The 16,844-nt window shown below is 37.9% G+C and overlaps 1 protein-coding gene across 11 annotated transcripts in view; it reads right to left on the reverse strand.

Annotated features, from left to right (window-relative positions):
• The window catches only part of VPS13B (vacuolar protein sorting 13 homolog B), a 798,169-nt gene that overhangs the window by 696,227 nt on the left and 85,098 nt on the right, over positions 1-16,844 (reverse strand). For all 11 annotated transcript variants that reach the window (XR_010936247.1, XM_067711645.1, XM_067711646.1 and 8 more), the window contains exon 13: positions 6,400-6,591. Coding sequence is in view for 10 of the 11 variants with exons in the window: in XM_067711645.1 (XP_067567746.1) it covers positions 6,400-6,591 (192 nt within the window). In the remaining variant the exon portion in view is untranslated. The remainder of the gene's footprint in view (positions 1-6,399; positions 6,592-16,844) is intronic.

Below are 16,844 nucleotides of genomic sequence, written 5' to 3' on the forward strand. Positions count from 1 at the left end.
GATTTTTTTTCTTTTCTTTTTTAATTTTTTTCTTAATAATTACTTTTTATTTTAATAACTTTATTTTATCTTAATTTTCAATCTTTCTTTCCTTCCTTCCCTCCTTTAGACAATGAATCATCCCAAATTGAGGAGGTGAACTTTGAGAGCAAGATTTATGATTTTTTCCCCTCTTCCTCTTTTTGTGAGTGTGTATGTGTATGTGTATGCTTCTGTGTGAGATTTTGTGTGTATAGCTTGGCTTCCACCATTGTCCAAGGGTTCTATCCGTCCGTTTTTTCTTTTCTCTTAATAATTATTTTTTTATTTTAATAACTTTACTATATTTTATCTTATTTTACTTTATCTTCTTTCTTTCTTTTTTTGCTTCCTTCCCTCCTTCCTTCCTTCCTCCGTCCCTCCCTCCCTCCATCCCTTCCTTCTTTCTTTCTTTCTTTCTTTCTTTCCTTCCTGCTTGCTTTCTTTCTACTTCTACTAATTCTTTCTTTCTACTTTTTCTCCCTTTTCTTCTGAGCCGTGTGGATGAAAGGCTCTTGGTGCTGCAGCCAGGAGTCAGTGCTATGCCTCTGAGGTGGGAGAGCCAACTTCACGACACTGGTCCACAAGAGACCTCCCACCTCCACATAATATTCAAATGGCGAAAATCTCCCAGAGATTTCCATCTCAACACCAGCACCCAGCTTCACTCAACGACCAGCAAGCTACAGTGCTGGACACCCTATGCCAAACAACTAGCAAGACAGGAACACAATCCCACCCATTAGCAAAGAGGCTGCCTAAAATCATAATACGGCCACAGACACCCCAAAACACACCACCAGACGTGGACCTGCCCACCAGAAAGACAAAATCCAGCCTCATCCACCGGAACACAGGCTCTAGTCCCCTCCATCAGGAAGCCTACAGAGCCCACTGAACCAACCTTAGCGACTGGGGAGAGAAACCAAAAACAACGGGAACTACGAACCTGCAGCCTGCAAAAAGGAGACCACAAACACAGTAAGATAAGCAAAATGAGACAACAGAAACAGAAAAACACACAGCAGATGAAGGAGCAAGATAAAAACCCACCAGACCTAAAAAATGAAGAGGAAATAGGCAGTCTACCTGAAAAAGAATTCAGAATAATGATAGTACAGATGATCCAAAATCATGGAAATAGAATAGAGAAAATGCAAGAAACGTTTAACAAGGACCTAAAAGAACTAAAGAGGAAACAAGCAATGATAACCAACACAATAAATGAAATGAAAAATACTGTAGATGGGATCAATAGCAGAATAACAGAGGCAGAAGAACAGATAAGTGACCTGGAAGATAAAATAGTGGAAATAACTACTGCAGAGCAGAATAAAGAAAAAAGAATGAAAAGAACTGAGGACAGTCTCAGAGACCTCTGGGGCAACATTAAACGCACCGACATTCGAATTATAGGGGTTCCATAAGAAGAAGAGAAAAAGAAAGGGACTGAGAAAATATTTGAAGAGATTATAGTTGAAAACTTCCCGAATATGGGAAAGGAAATAGTTAATCAAGTCCAGGAAGCACAAAGGGTCCCATACAGGATAAATCCAAGGAGAAATACGCCAAGACACTTATTAATCAAACTGTCAAAAATTAAATACAAAGAAGACATATTAAAAGCAGCAAGGGAAAAACAACAAATACACACAAGGGAATCCCCATAAGGTTAACAGCTGATCTTTCAGCAGAAACTCTGCAAGCCAGAAGGGACTGGCAGGACATATTTAAAGTGATGAAGGAGAAACACCTGCAACCAAGATTACTCTACCCAGCAAGGATCTCATTCAGATTTGACAGAGAAATTAAAACCTTTACAGAGAAGCAAAAGCTGAGAGAGTTCAGCACCACCAAACCAGCTCTACAACAACTGCTAAAGGAACTTCTCTAGGCAAGAAAAACAAGAGAAGGAAAAGACCTACAATAACGAACCCAAAACAATCAAGAAAATGGGAATAGGAACATACATATCGATAATTACCTTAAATGTAAATGGAATAAATGCTTCCACCAGAAGACACAGATTGGCTGAGTAGATACAAAAACAAGACCCATATATTTGCTGTCTACAAGAGACCCGCTTCAGACATAGAGACACATACAGACTGAAAGTAAGCCGATGGAAAAAGATATTTCATGCAAATGGAAACCAAAAGAAAGCTGGAGTAGCAATTCTCATATCAGACAAAATAGACTTTAAAATAAAGACTATTGGAAGAGACAAAGAAGGACACTACATAATGATCAAGGGATCGATCCAAGAAGAAGATATAACAATTGTAAATATTTATGCACCCAACATAGGAGCACCTCAATACATAAGGCAAATTCTAACAGCCATAAAAGGGAAAATCGACAGTAACACATTCATAGTAGGGGACTTTAACACCCCAGTTTCACCAATGGACACATTATCCAAAACGAAAATAAATAAGGAAACACAAGCTTTAAATGATACATTAAACAAGATAGACTTAACTGATATTTATAGGACATTCCACCCAAAAACAACAGAATACACATTTTTCTCAAGTGCTCATGGAACATTCTCCAGGATACATCATAGCTTGGGTCACAAATCAAGCCTTGGTAAACTTAAGAAAACTGAAATTGTATCAAGTATCGTTACTGACCACAATGCTATGAGACTAGGTATCAATTACTGGAAAACATCTGTAAAAAATACAAACACATGGAGGCTAAACAATACACTACTTAATAACGAAGTGATCACTGAAGAAATCAAAGAGGACATCAAAAAATAGCTAGAAACAAATGACAATGCAGACACGATGACCCAAAACCTATAGGATGCAGCAAAAGCAATTCTAAGAGGGAAGTTTATAGCAATAAAATCCTACCTTAAGAAACAGGAAACATCTTGAATAAACAACCTAACCTTGCACCTAAATCAATTAGAGAAAGAAGAACAAAAACACCCCCAAGTTAGCAGAAGGAAAGAAATCATAAATATCAGATCAGAAATAAATGAAAAAGAAATGAAGGAAAAAATAGCAAAGATCAATAAAACTAAAAGCTGGTTCTTTGAGAAGATAAACAAAATTAATAAACCATTAGCCAGACTCATTAAGAAAGAAACGGAGAAGACTCAAATCAATAGAATTAGAAATGAAAAAGAAGTAAAAACTGACACTGCAGAAATACAAAAGATCATGAGAGATTACTACAAGCAACTCTATGCCAATAAAATGGACAACCTGGAAGAAATGGACACATTCTTAGAAATGCACAACCTGTCAAGACTGAATCAGGAAGAAATAGAAAATATGAAAAGACCAATCACAAGCAATGAAATTGAAACTGTGATTAAAAATCTTCCAACAAACAAAAGCCCAGGACCAGATGGCTTCACAGGCGAATTCTATCAAACATGTAGAGAAGAGCTAACACCTATCCTTCTCAAACCCTTCCAAAATATAGCAGAGGGAGGAACACTCCCAAACTCATTCTATGAGGCCACCATCACCCTGATACCAAAACCAGACAAGGATGTCACAAAGAAAGAAAACTACAGGCCAATATCACTGATGAACATAGATGCAAAAATCCTCAACAAAATACTAGCAAACAGAATCCAACAGCACATTAAAAGGATCATACACCATGATCAAGTGGGGTTTATTCCAGGAACGCAAGGATGCTTCAATATACGCAAATCAATCAACGTGATACACCATATTAACAAATTGAATGAGAAAAACCATATGATCATCTCAATAGATGCAGAGAAAGCTTTTTACAAAATTCAACACCCATTTATGATAAAAACCCTGCAGAAAGTAGGCATAGAGGAAACTTTCCTCAACATAATAAAGGCCATATATGACAAACCCACAGCCAACATCGTCCTCAAACTGAAAGCATTTCCACTAAGATCAGGAACAAGACAAGGTTGCCCACTCTCACCACTCTTATTCAACATAGTTTTGGAAGTTGTAGCCACAGCAGTCAGAGAAGAAAAGGAAATAAAAGGAATCCAAATCAGAAAAGAAGTAGTAAAGCTGTCACTGTTTGCAGATGACATTATACTATACATAGAGAATCCTAAAGATGCTACCAGAAAACTACTAGAGCTAATCAATGAATCTGGTAAAGTAGCAGGATACAAAATTAATTCACAGAAATCTCTGGCACTCCTATACACTAATGATGAAAAATCTGAAATCAAGAAAATTCTCCCATTTACCATTGCAACTAAAAGAATAAAATATCTAGGAATAAACCTACCCAAGGAGACAAAAGACCTGTATGCAAAAAATTACAAGACACTGATGAAAGAAATTAAAGATGATACAAATAGATGGAGAGATATACCATGTTCTTGGATTGGAAGAAATCAACATTGTGAAAATGACTCTACTACCCAAAGCAATCTACAGATTCAATGCAATCCCTATCAAACTACCACTGGCATTTTTCACAGAAGTAGAACAAAAAACTTCACAATTTATATGGAAACACAAAAGACCCCGAATAGCTAAAGCAATCTTGAGAACAAAAAACGGAGCTGGAGGAATCAGGCTCCCTGACTTCAGACTGTACTACAAAGCTACAGTAATCAAGACAGTATGGTATTGGCACAAAAACAGAAAGATAGATCAATGGAACAGGGTAGAAAGCCCGGAGATAAACCTACGCACATATGGTCACCTTATCTTTGATAAAGGAGGCAGGAATGTACAGTGGAGAAAGGACATCCTCTTCAATAAGTGGTGCTGGGAAAACTGGACAGGTACATGTAAAAGTATGAGATTAGATCACTCCCTAACACCATACACAAAAATAAGCTCAAAATGGATTAAAGACCTAAATGTAAGGCCAGAAACTATCAAACTCTTAGAGGAAAACATAGGCAGGACACTCTATGACATAAATCACAGCAAGATCCTTTTTGACCCACCTCCTAGAGAAATGGAAATAAAAACAAAAATAAACAAATGGGACCTAATGAAACTTCAAAGCTTTTGCACAGCAAAGGAAACCATAAACAAGACCAAAAGACAACCCTCAGAATGGGAGAAAATATTTGAAAATGAAGCAACTGACAAAGGATTAATCTCCCAAATTTATAAACAGCTCATGCAGCTTAATAACAAAAAAACAAACAACCCTATCTCAAAAATGGGCAGAAGACCTAAACAGACATTTCTCCAAAGAAGATATACAGACTGCCAACAAACACATGAAAGAATGCTCAACATCACTAATCATTAGAGAAATGCAAATCAAAACTACAATGAGATATCATCTCACACCAGTCAGAATGGCCATCATCAAAAAATCTAGAAACAATAAATGCTGGAGAGGGTGTGGAGAAAAGGGAACACTCTTGCACTGTTGGTTGGAATGTAAATTGATACAGCCACTCTGGAGAACAGTATGGAGGTTCCTTAAAAAACTACAAATAGAACTACCATATGACCCAGCAATCTCACTGCTGGGCATATACCCTGAGAAAACCATAATTCAAAAACAGTCATGTACCAAAATGTTCATTGCAGCTCTATTTTCAATAGCCCAGAGATGGAAACAACCTAAGTGTCCATCATCGGATGAATGGATAAAGAAGATGTGGCACATATATACAATGGAATATTACTCAGCCATAAAAAGAAACGAAATTGAGCTATTTGTAATGAGGTGGACAGACCTAGAGTCTGTCATACAGAGTGAAATAAGTCAGAAGGAGAGAGACAAATACCGTATGCTAACAGATATATATGGAATTTAAGGAAAAAAAAACTGTCATGAAGAACCTAGGGGTAAGACAGGAATAAAGACTGTGTCCTACTAGACCTACTAGAGAATGGACTTGAGGATATGGGGAGGGGGAAGGGTAAGGTGTGACAAAGCAAGAGAGAGGCATGGACATATATACACTACCAAACGTAAGGTAAGTAGCTAGTGGGAAGCAGCCGCATAGCACAGGGAGATCAGCTCAGTGCTTTGTGACCACCTGGAGTGGTGGGATAGGGAGGGTGGGAGGGAGGGAAACACTAAAGGGAAGAGATATGGGAACATATGTATATGTATATCTGATTCACTTTGTTATAAAGCAGAAACTAACACACCATTGTAAAGCAATTATACTCCAATAAAGATGTTAAAAAAATAAAATAAAATAAAATACTGACAAATGCTGGCAAAAAAAGCACATACTTATGCAAATAGTTTTGGAATACCAACCTCTCCTATAACTTCCACATGTACGTTTACTCTTTAAATTAACAAGTAAATATATGAAAATCAGATAGGCAAAACATACTAAAAACGTTAAGTTAGCAAAATACAACAAATTGGATTATACAGTCATTCAGATCAACTGGCAAGAGATTCAAAATTAAGCCAAAAACAAACCTGGTTTTAGTCTACTATATGGTTCGTATTCATGTTCCAAGGCACAAACAATCATTTTTAAAATTCTATGTACTGCACTGCTATCCAAGCGAAAATCAAGAGGACCTATAACAAGGCTTTTGGTAGACTTTTCCTGAAGTGTTCCCAAATCTTCACTTTTCCCTGAAGAAAAGTCTTGTTGATTTGCAGAACCTACAAGAAGCCAAAATTATATTAATAGGTAAGCATCAATCAGATATACCAAATATATATTTTAATATTTCTCTTATCTTTTTAGCTTAGAGCTTAATGCCTTAAAACCAATTCTACATCAACTGGATACACAGAACCCTGCTGATCTGTATTTTTCTTTATGTAGATGAGAAGGTATTATCAACAAAAAACAGTTGATTTGAAAAACAATTGATTTCTGTTATCTATTTAATGTTATAAGATGTGCTATAAATTGAAATGGTCATTCTTAAATATTATTCTCTAAAACCTAATTGGCCTATACCTAATAATTCTATACACAATATTATTAGGTTGACTGGGAAAGCAGACTCTCGAAGAAGTTGCATTTTACTATTTTATCTTTGAAGTTACACGGAAAAATTGATTGCTTAAAGCTACATGTTCAAAGGTGCCTCGAGAGTTTTCTAATGACCATGGAAGTAAACAATAGGTATTACTCGCTTTGAACTTTTTCCAGAATAAAATCATTATGGCCATGCTCCACAGGGTGGAATCCAATTTCCCCAATCCCTTATCTGCCCATATGTCCACGAGGAACGAAGGATGTCTTCTAAAGAAAATCTTAGCACTACCTACAGGTATTTCTCCTTATCTAACCTGTCCACACCTTTGAGATTTGATTTTAATATACAAATTCACCATTTTAAGTGATAACATACAGTAAATTTTACTTAAGTCTTATGTTTATTCAAAAAAAAATAGGGAAGTAAACCTTTCCAGCATTTACTACCTTTAGAATCTAGGAAGGCCCAGTTAAACAAAAATTCTGTATCTACACCTTTTAGTAACTTTTTCAAAAATACATATCCTTCATTTCAAACAAAGGAGTCCAGTTCAATCTCTAGTCACAGTAGCAGAGACGAAAAAAAATAATTAAATTTATTATTCATATATTCTTTTTTAAAAAAAATTTTTTAATTTATTTATTTATTTTTGGCTGCGTTGGGTCTTCTGTGCTGCACGCAGGCTTTCTCTAGTTGCAGTGAGCGGGGGCTACTCCTCGTTGCAGTGCGCGGGCTTCTCATTGCGGTTGATTCTCTTGTTGTGGAATATGGGTTCTAGGCGCACAGCCTTCAGTAGTTCTGGCACGCAGGCTCAGCAGTTGTGGCTCGCGGGCTCTAGAGCACAGGCTCAGTTGTGGCGCATGGGCTTAGTTGCTCTGTGGCATGTGGGATCTTCCCAGACCAGGGCTCGAACCTGTGTCCCCTGCATTGGCAGGCAGATTCTTAACCACTGCGCCACCAGGGAAGTCCTCATATATTCTTAACAAGATGACTACACACAGACTTAAACGTCACAAATAAAACATACAAAGTTAATCTTAAACATATTTTATGATATACATAAATAAGAGTCACATTATAAATTAGGTATAAATAACATACCATTAACATAAAAAAATGCTACTTTCCATAGCTAAACCAGACATTTCTAGAGTTACCCGTTAGGATGAGGTAGCTTGAAGATAACCAGAAGGACTCTGGTTGCAAATCAAAATATTCAAAGACAAGGAAAATATCCTGCTTTGAGTCCTATAGAGGCTATTAGGCTTCTTTAAAAAATGTCAATTTACAAGAAGACCCTTCTTTTAGACATCAGATTGTCTCTAAAACAATAGAAGTCTAGAGGCTTCTATTCTTTTTTTCAGATAATGCAACGTGAATATAATGCCAGTAGCTTATCTAAAATGTAAAACTGTGACTGGCTTTTAGCTACATCTTTTCAGCAAGGTATTTACTTGTGCTCACCCTCAATAAGTTTGGTCACTCCAGACCCCTGAATGTTTGCCTATTCTTATTAAGAGTCAAGACAATATCAAGTTAGCCTAATTAAAATGAAGGACTTGCCAGTCTCTCCAGGAGAGCCAGAGGTAAAAGAACCTGTACTGCCTACATCTGCCCATACCTTTATACCTATTAATAGAAAATGATTCTTCTCCCTATGTGAAGAGGAATCTGCAAGCTACAAAAACAACTCCACCAACCATCTGTGCCAGTGCACAAGGAACTCTACTTTCATTCGTGAGAACTATATATGCCTACATGTCTTCTTTTACTAGAAATTCACCTACTTTCTTTCCCCAATGGTTCTCATTAAAGTTTGCTTGTATTTAACTTATACCTTATGAGTCTGAGTCTCTGTATAAAACCCATCCTTTAAAGAAAAAAAGTAGCACTAACCCAGGAACTAGAAAATTAATCCTTAAATAGAATAATTTAGGAAACACAAATGCTTCTACTCCAACATTCCCCTAAATTAACACCAACACTCTCCCAAGACATCTGGATTCAAAAGGGTAATGAACCATGATGCCTGTCTCTCATCCTTTTCCTCAATCCAATAACTAGTTTCAATTTTATCTCTATGTCTCTAAAATATTCCTGTTGTTTTCAGCTATCTACTTTAGATCCATAAAAACATTTGCAATAACTTCTTAAATAAAAAAGACTAAAAGTTACAACAATAATATTTAAAGTTATATTAATAAGAAATAATTTAGTTTCTAAAACAGTGAGTGCTTTCAAGTAGCAAAACAAAAATGAATTATCAGAATGCTTATTAACATCAAGCAGCAGCACAAGAAACTTACTAACCGAATTTTTATTTATATGTCATTTTATAATGTGAGTAAAGTACTACGACATCATTTATCACAACAAAAATAAATAATACAAGCTCTTTTTCTCACTGCATTTACTAGTTTTTTACATTAAGTCAATACTATCATGAACTTACTTAAAGCACACCAATCAAATCTGCTTTCCAAATTTCAGAATCCACTACAAACTTTGTAAAATTATTAGTTTAATATGCATTTAGATACCTAAGATAAAATTTAGGGCACTTTTTGATAACTTGGACTACAGAAACAAATAAATGTCATCACAACAAACCAAGAATTTTAAATAAAATATTTCTTGGAAGAATTCAAAATTAACCTCTTTTAAGAATTCAAAATATTTTTCTTAGGTTTATAAATACTGAAAATTCCACAAATTTCTTGTTTCAAGTAATCCAAGAAAGAAGAAAATCTGAACACGGTAGTTATCAATGCAAGCTGTAGAGTTTAAACTAGCTGGGTTCAAATTCCACATAATAGGTGTGTGATCTTGGCCAAGTTACAAAACCTGTATAGGACTGGCTGTTTCGTCATATGGAAAATGAGGATATTGTTATTGACTTATAGGGTTATTATGAAGATTAAGTTAGCTGCTACATGTAAAACACTCAGAAGAGTGCCTTACATTTAAAACCATTCAATAAATATTAGCCATTATCACCATCACTATATTATCAGTGAATATAGATTCACAATGAGAAACACACATATAAAAGCAGCTACCAAAAAGCAGGCAAAGAACAAGCAAACAGATTACTGGGTGAATGAATGAACACATTTTTAATGAACATGTGACATTCACAAGTTAAATTAACTGTGGAATCTTATTATTTACTCAAAAAAATTATCTGCTTGCACAGCTGAGAAAGTATCTGTGTAAGCAGTAAACCAAAAGCAAGAAAATGATTACCACAAGCCTAAGAAGAGCAGTTTCTTCCAACGAGGGAGGGAAAAGACTGTGATGGAAAAGGAACACACAGGAGACCAGCAATGTTGACACTGTCCTGTTTCTTGGCTTGTGTGAGGAATACACAGGTGTTTCTATTTCTTTGCTATTCTGTACGTAAATGTATAGAACTTTTCTGTTTGTATGTTATGATCTAACATTTTGGTTAAAAAAAGTTAAAGACTAAGATATCTATACAAAAATGCACAATATTCACAGGAATGGAATATGTGAAAAATTCAAAAAGTAGAAAACTACCAGCTTCTAAGGCAGAAAATATATAAGCACCCTAGCAAATATAAATCATGTTTCAATCTTTTAAAAACTTCAGAAACAAATATATACAAATAAAATTTTCAGTGAGAGGTTTCCTTTACCTGATAGGCAGACTACTTTGTACTCCACCTCACAAAATACCAAATTCACAGCTCATGTGTAAGACATCATACTAAACAAGAGGAAACCTACCAGCTTACATTCGGCAACTACAACACAATAAAAATTTGCAAAGTCCTTAGAACACAGACTTCTGAATTGTACTTTCATATGCAGGTATTCCTTGCTTTTCAAAAGTTAGCTTTAGGCCATTTCACTTTTACAAAACATCTGTTTCCCTAACCAAAATAAATGTGAAGAGAATATTCACTTTTACAACAAAAAGGTGAAAACAGCATTCACCACTTGTTTTGCAGTGAAACATTACAGAGGCAGCGCACACCACTAGCGTCTAGAGTGGCACCAGCAAACTCCTTCCCCAGGAACTATACTCAGAATCTCAATATCAAGCCACCACAGCTTTGAACTGTGTCTTTGAGCATACGCGCTTTTCTCAATTTATTTTGCACATCAGTTAACAAGATCTGTCCTAAGGTAACAGCTTCTTCACTTTACACCATTTCAGATTACCAAAGGTTTCATACGAATGCTGTAGTGGAGGAAACCTAATACATATAATTGACTCCTGAGCATCTCTACCAATGTCCACGGGTACCTCACAACACATCTTTTGTGAGTTGAGGGGGAAGATGGCGGAAGACTAAGATGCAGAGATCACCTTCCTCCCCACAGATACATCAGACATACATCTACACATGGAACAACTCCTACAGAACACCCACTGAACGCTGGCAGAAGACCTCAGACCTCCCAAAAGGCAAGAAACTCCCCACGTACCTGGGTAGGGCAAAAGAAAAAACAGAGACAAAAGAATAGGGACGGGACCTGCACCGGTGGGAGGGAGCTGTGAAGGAGGAAAGGTCTCCACACACTAGAAACCCCTTCATGAGCGGAGACTGCGGGTGGCAGAGGGGGAAGCTTCGGAGCCACGGAGGAGAGTGCAGCCACAGGGATGCGGAGGGCAAAGACGAGAGATGCCCGCACAGAGGATCGGTGCCGACCAGCACTCACCAGCCCGAGAGGCTTGTCTGCTCACCCACCACGGCGGGCGGGACTGGGAGCTGAGGCTTGGGCTTCGGTCGGAGCGCAGGGAGAGGACTGGGGCTGGCGGCGTGAACACAGCCTGAAGGGGGTAGTGCACCACGGCTAGCCGGGAGGGAGTCCGAGGAAAAGTCTGGACCTGCCAAAGAGTCAAAACACTTTTTCTTCCCTCTTTGTTTCTTGGTGCGCAAGGAGAGGGGATTAAAAGCGCTACTTAAAGGAGCTCCGGAGACCGGCGCAAGCCACGGATAACAGCGCAGACTCCAGAGATGGGTATGAGACGCTAAGGCTGCTGCTGCCGCCACCAAGAAGCCTGTGGGCGAGCACAGGGCATTATCCACACCTCCCCTCCCAGGAGCCCGTGCAGCCGGCCACAGCCAGGGTCCCAGGATCCAGGGACAACTTCCCCAGGAGAACGCACAGAGTGCCTCAGGCTGGTGCAACATCACGCCGGCCTCTGCCGCCGCAGGCTTCGCCCTGCACTCCATGGCCCTCCCTCCCCGTGGCCTGAGTGAGCCAGAGCCCCCGAAACAGCGGCTCCTTTAACCCAGTCCTGTCTGAGCGAAGAACAGACGCCCTCCGGCAACCTACACGCAGAGGCGGGGCCAAATCCAAAGCTGAACCCCTGGAGCTGTGTGAACAAACAAGAGAAAGGGCAATCTCTCCCAGCGGCCTCAGGACCAGCAGATTAAATCTCCACAATCAATTTGATGTACCCTAAAATTCTGGAATACCTGAATAGACAACGAATCATCCCAAATTGAGGAGGTGGACTTTGGGAGCAAGAAATATTATTTTTTCCCCTTTTCCTCTTTTTGTGAGTGTATATGAGTATGCTTCTGTGTGAGATTTTGTCTGTATAGCTTTGCTTTCACCATTTGTCCTAGGGTTCTGTCCGTCCGTTTTTTTGTTTTGTTTTGTTTTTTACTTTTAAAAAAATTTTTTCTTATTATTTTTTATTTTAATAACTTTATTTTATTTTATCTAACTTTATTTTATTTTACTTTATCCTCTTTCTTTCTTTCTACTTTTTCTCCCTCTTATTCTGAGCCGTGTGGTTGAAAGTCTCTTGGTGCTGCAGCCAGGAGTCAGTGCTGTGCCTCTGAGGTGGGAGAGCCAACTTCATGACACTGGTCCACAAGAGACCTCCCACCTCCACATAATATTCAAATGGCGAAAATCTCCCAGAGATTTCCATCTCAACACCAGCACCCAGCTTCACTCAACGACCAGCAAGCTACAGTGCTGGACACCCTATGCCAAACAACTAGCAAGACAGGAACACAATCCCACCCATTAGCAAAGAGGCTGCCTAAAATCATAAGGCCACAGACACCCCAAAACACACCACCAGACGTGGACCTGCCTATCAGAAAGACAAAATCCAGCCTCATCCACCAGAACACAGGCACTAGTCCCCACTACCAGGAAGCCTACACAACCCACTGAACCAACTTTAGAGACTGGGGACAGACACCAAAAACAACGGGAACTACGAACCTGCGGCCTGCTAAAAGGAGACCCCAAACACAGTAACATAAGCAAAATGAGAAGAAACAAAAACACACAACAGATGAAGGAGCAAGATGAAAATCCATCAGACCTAACAAATGAAGAGGAAATTGGCAGTCTACCTGAAAAAGAATTCAGAATAACGATAGTAAAGATGATCCAAAATCTTGGAAATAGAATAGACAAAATGCAAGAAACATTTAACAAGGACCTAGAAGAACTAAAGAGGAAACAAGCAATGATAACCAACACAACAAATGAAATGAAAAATACTGTAGATGGGATCAATAGCAGAATAACTGAGGCAGAAGAACGGATAAGTGACCTGGAAGATAAAATAGTAGGAATAACTACTGCAGAGCAGAATAAAGAATGAAAAGAACCGAGGAGAGTCTCAGAGACCTCTGGGACAACAATAAACGCACCAACATTCGAATTATACGGGTCCCAGAAGAAGAAAAGAAAGGGACTGAGAAAATATTTGAAGAGATTATAGTTGAAAACTTCCCTAATATTGGAAAGGAAATAGTTAACCAAATCCAGGAAGCACAGAGAGTCCCATACAGGATAAATCCAAGGAGAAACATGCCAACACATATTAATCAAACTGTCAAAAATTAAATACAAAGAAGACATATTAAAAGCAGCAAGGGAAAAACAACAAATAACACACAAGGGAATCCCCATAAGGTTAACAGCTGATCTTTCAGCAGAAACTCCGCAAGCCAGAAGGGACTGGCAGGACATATTTAAAGTGATGAAGGAGAAAAACCTGCAACCAAGATTACTCTACCCAGCAAGGATCTCATTCAGATTTGACAGAGAAATTAAAACCTTTACAGACAAGCGAAAGCTGAGAGCGTTCAGCACCACCAAACCAGCTCTACAACAACTGCTAAAGGAACTTCTCTAGGCAGGAAACACAAGATAAGGAAAAGACCTACAATAACAAACCCAAAACAATTAAGAAAACGGGAATAGGAACATACATATTGATACTTACCTTAAATGTAAATGGATTAAATGCTCCCACCAAAAGACACAGACTGGCTAAATGGATACAAAAACAACACCCATATATATGCTGTCGACAAGAGACCCACCTCAGACCTAGGGACACATACAGACTGAAAGTGAGGGGATGGAAAAAGATATTCCATGTAAATGGAACGAAAAGAAAGCTGGAGTAACATTTCTCGTATCAGACAAAATAGACTTTAAAACAAAGACTATTAGAAGAGACAAAGAAGGACACTACATAATGATCAAGGGATCGATCCAAGAAGAAGATATAACAATTGTAAATATTTATGCACCCAACATAGGAGCACCTCAATACATAAGGCAAATACTAACAGCCATAAAAGGGGAAAATCAACAGTAACACATTCATAGTAGGGGACTTTAACACCCCAGTTTCACGAATGGACAGATCATACAAAATGAAAATAAATAAGGAAACACAAGCTTCAAATGACACATTAAAGAAGATGGACTTAATTGATATTTATAGGACATTCCACCCAAAAACAACAGAATACACATTTTTCTCAAGTGCTCATGGAACATTCTCCAGGATAGATCATATCTTGGGTCACAAATCAAGCCTTGGTAAACTTAAGATAACTGAAATCGTATCAAGTATCTTTTCCGACCACAATGCTATGAGACTAGGTATCAATTACAGGAAAACATCTGTAAAAAATACAAGCACATGGAGGCTAAACAATACACTACTTAATAACGAAGTGATCACTGAAGAAATCAAAGAGGAAATCAAAAAATAGCTAGAAACAAATGACAATGCAGACACAATGACCCAAAACCTATGGGATGCAGCAAAAGCAGTTCTAAGAGGGAAGTTTATAGCAATAAATCCTACCTTAAGAAACAGGAAACATCTTGAATAAACAACCTAACCTTGCACCTAAATCAATTAGAGAAAGAAGAACAAAAACACCCCCAAGTTAGCAGAAGGAATGAAATCATAAATATCAGATCAGAGATAAATGAAAAAGAAATGAAGGAAACGATAGCAAAGATCAATAAAACTAAAAGCTGGTTCTTTGAGAAGATAAACAAAATTAATAAACCATTAGCCAGACTCATTAAGAAAAAAAGGGAGAAGACTCAAATCAATAGAATTAGAAATGAAAAAGGAGAAGTAACAACTGACACTGCAGAAATACAAAAGATCATGAGAGATTACTACAAGCAACTCTATGCCAATAAAATGGACAACCTGGAAGAAATGGACAAATTCTTAGAAATGCACAACCTGCCAAGACTGAATCAGGAAGAAATAGAAAATATGAACAGACCAATCACAAGCACTGAAATTGAAACTGTGATTAAAAATCTTCCAACAAAGAAAAGCCCAGGACCAGATGGCTTCACAGGCGAATTCTATCAAACATTTAGAGAAGAGCTAACACCTATCCTTCTCAAACTCTTCCAAAATATAGCAGAGGGAGGAACACTCCCAAACTCCTTCTACGAGGCCACCATCACCTTGATACCAAAACCAGACAAGGATGTCACAAAGAAAGAAAACTACAGGCCAATATCACTGATGAACATAGATGCAAAAATCCTCAACAAAATACTAGCAAACACAATCCAACAGCACATTAAAAGGATCATACACCATGATCAAGTGGGGTTTATTCCAGGAATGCAAGGATTCTTCAATATACGCAAATCTATCAATGTGATAAACCATATTAACAAACTGAAGGAGAAAAACCATATGATCATCTCAATAGATGCAGAGAAAGCTTTTGACAAAATTCAACACCCATTTATGATAAAAACCCTGCAGAAAGTAGGCATAGAGGGAACTTTCCTCAACATAATAATGGCCATATATGACAAGCCCACAGCAAACGTCATCCTCAATGGTGAAAAACTGAAAGCATTTCCACTAAGATCAGGAACAAGACAAGGTTGCCCACTCTCACCACTCTTATTCAACATAGTTTTGGAAGTTTTAGCCACAGCAATCAGAGAAGAAAAGGAAATAAAAGGAATCCAAATCGGAAAAGAAGAAGTAAAGCTGTCACTGTTTGCAGATGACATGATCCTATACATAGAGAACCCTAAAGATGCTACCAGAAAACTACTAGAGCTAATCAATGAATTTGGTAAAGTGGCAGGATACAAAATTAATGCACAGAAATCTCTGGCATTCCTATATACTAATGATGAAAAATCTGAAAGTGAAATCAAGAAAACACTACCATTTACCATTGCAACAAAAAGAATAAAATATCTAGGAATAAACCTACCTAAGGAGACAAAAGATCTGTATGCAGAAAATTATAAGACACTGATGAAAGAAATTAAAGATGATACAAATAGATGGAGAGATATACCATGTTCTTGGATTGGAAGAATCAACATTGTGAAAATGACTCTACTACCCAAAGCAATCTATAGATTCAATGCAATCCCTATCAAACTACCACTGGCATTTTTCACAGAACTAGAACAAAAAATTTTGCAATTTGTATGGAAACACAAAAGACCCCGAATAGCCAAAGCAATCTTGAGAACGAAAGAAGGAACTGGAGGAATCAGGCTCCCAGACTTCAGACTATACTACAAAGCTACAGTTATCAAGATGGTATGGTACTGGCACAAAAACAGAAAGATAGATCAATGGAACAGGATAGAAAGCCCAGAGATAAACCCACG

This window comes from Pseudorca crassidens, chromosome 17, assembly GCF_039906515.1.
Source record: "Pseudorca crassidens isolate mPseCra1 chromosome 17, mPseCra1.hap1, whole genome shotgun sequence".
In the NCBI taxonomy this organism is placed as follows: Eukaryota; Metazoa; Chordata; class Mammalia; order Artiodactyla; family Delphinidae; genus Pseudorca; species Pseudorca crassidens.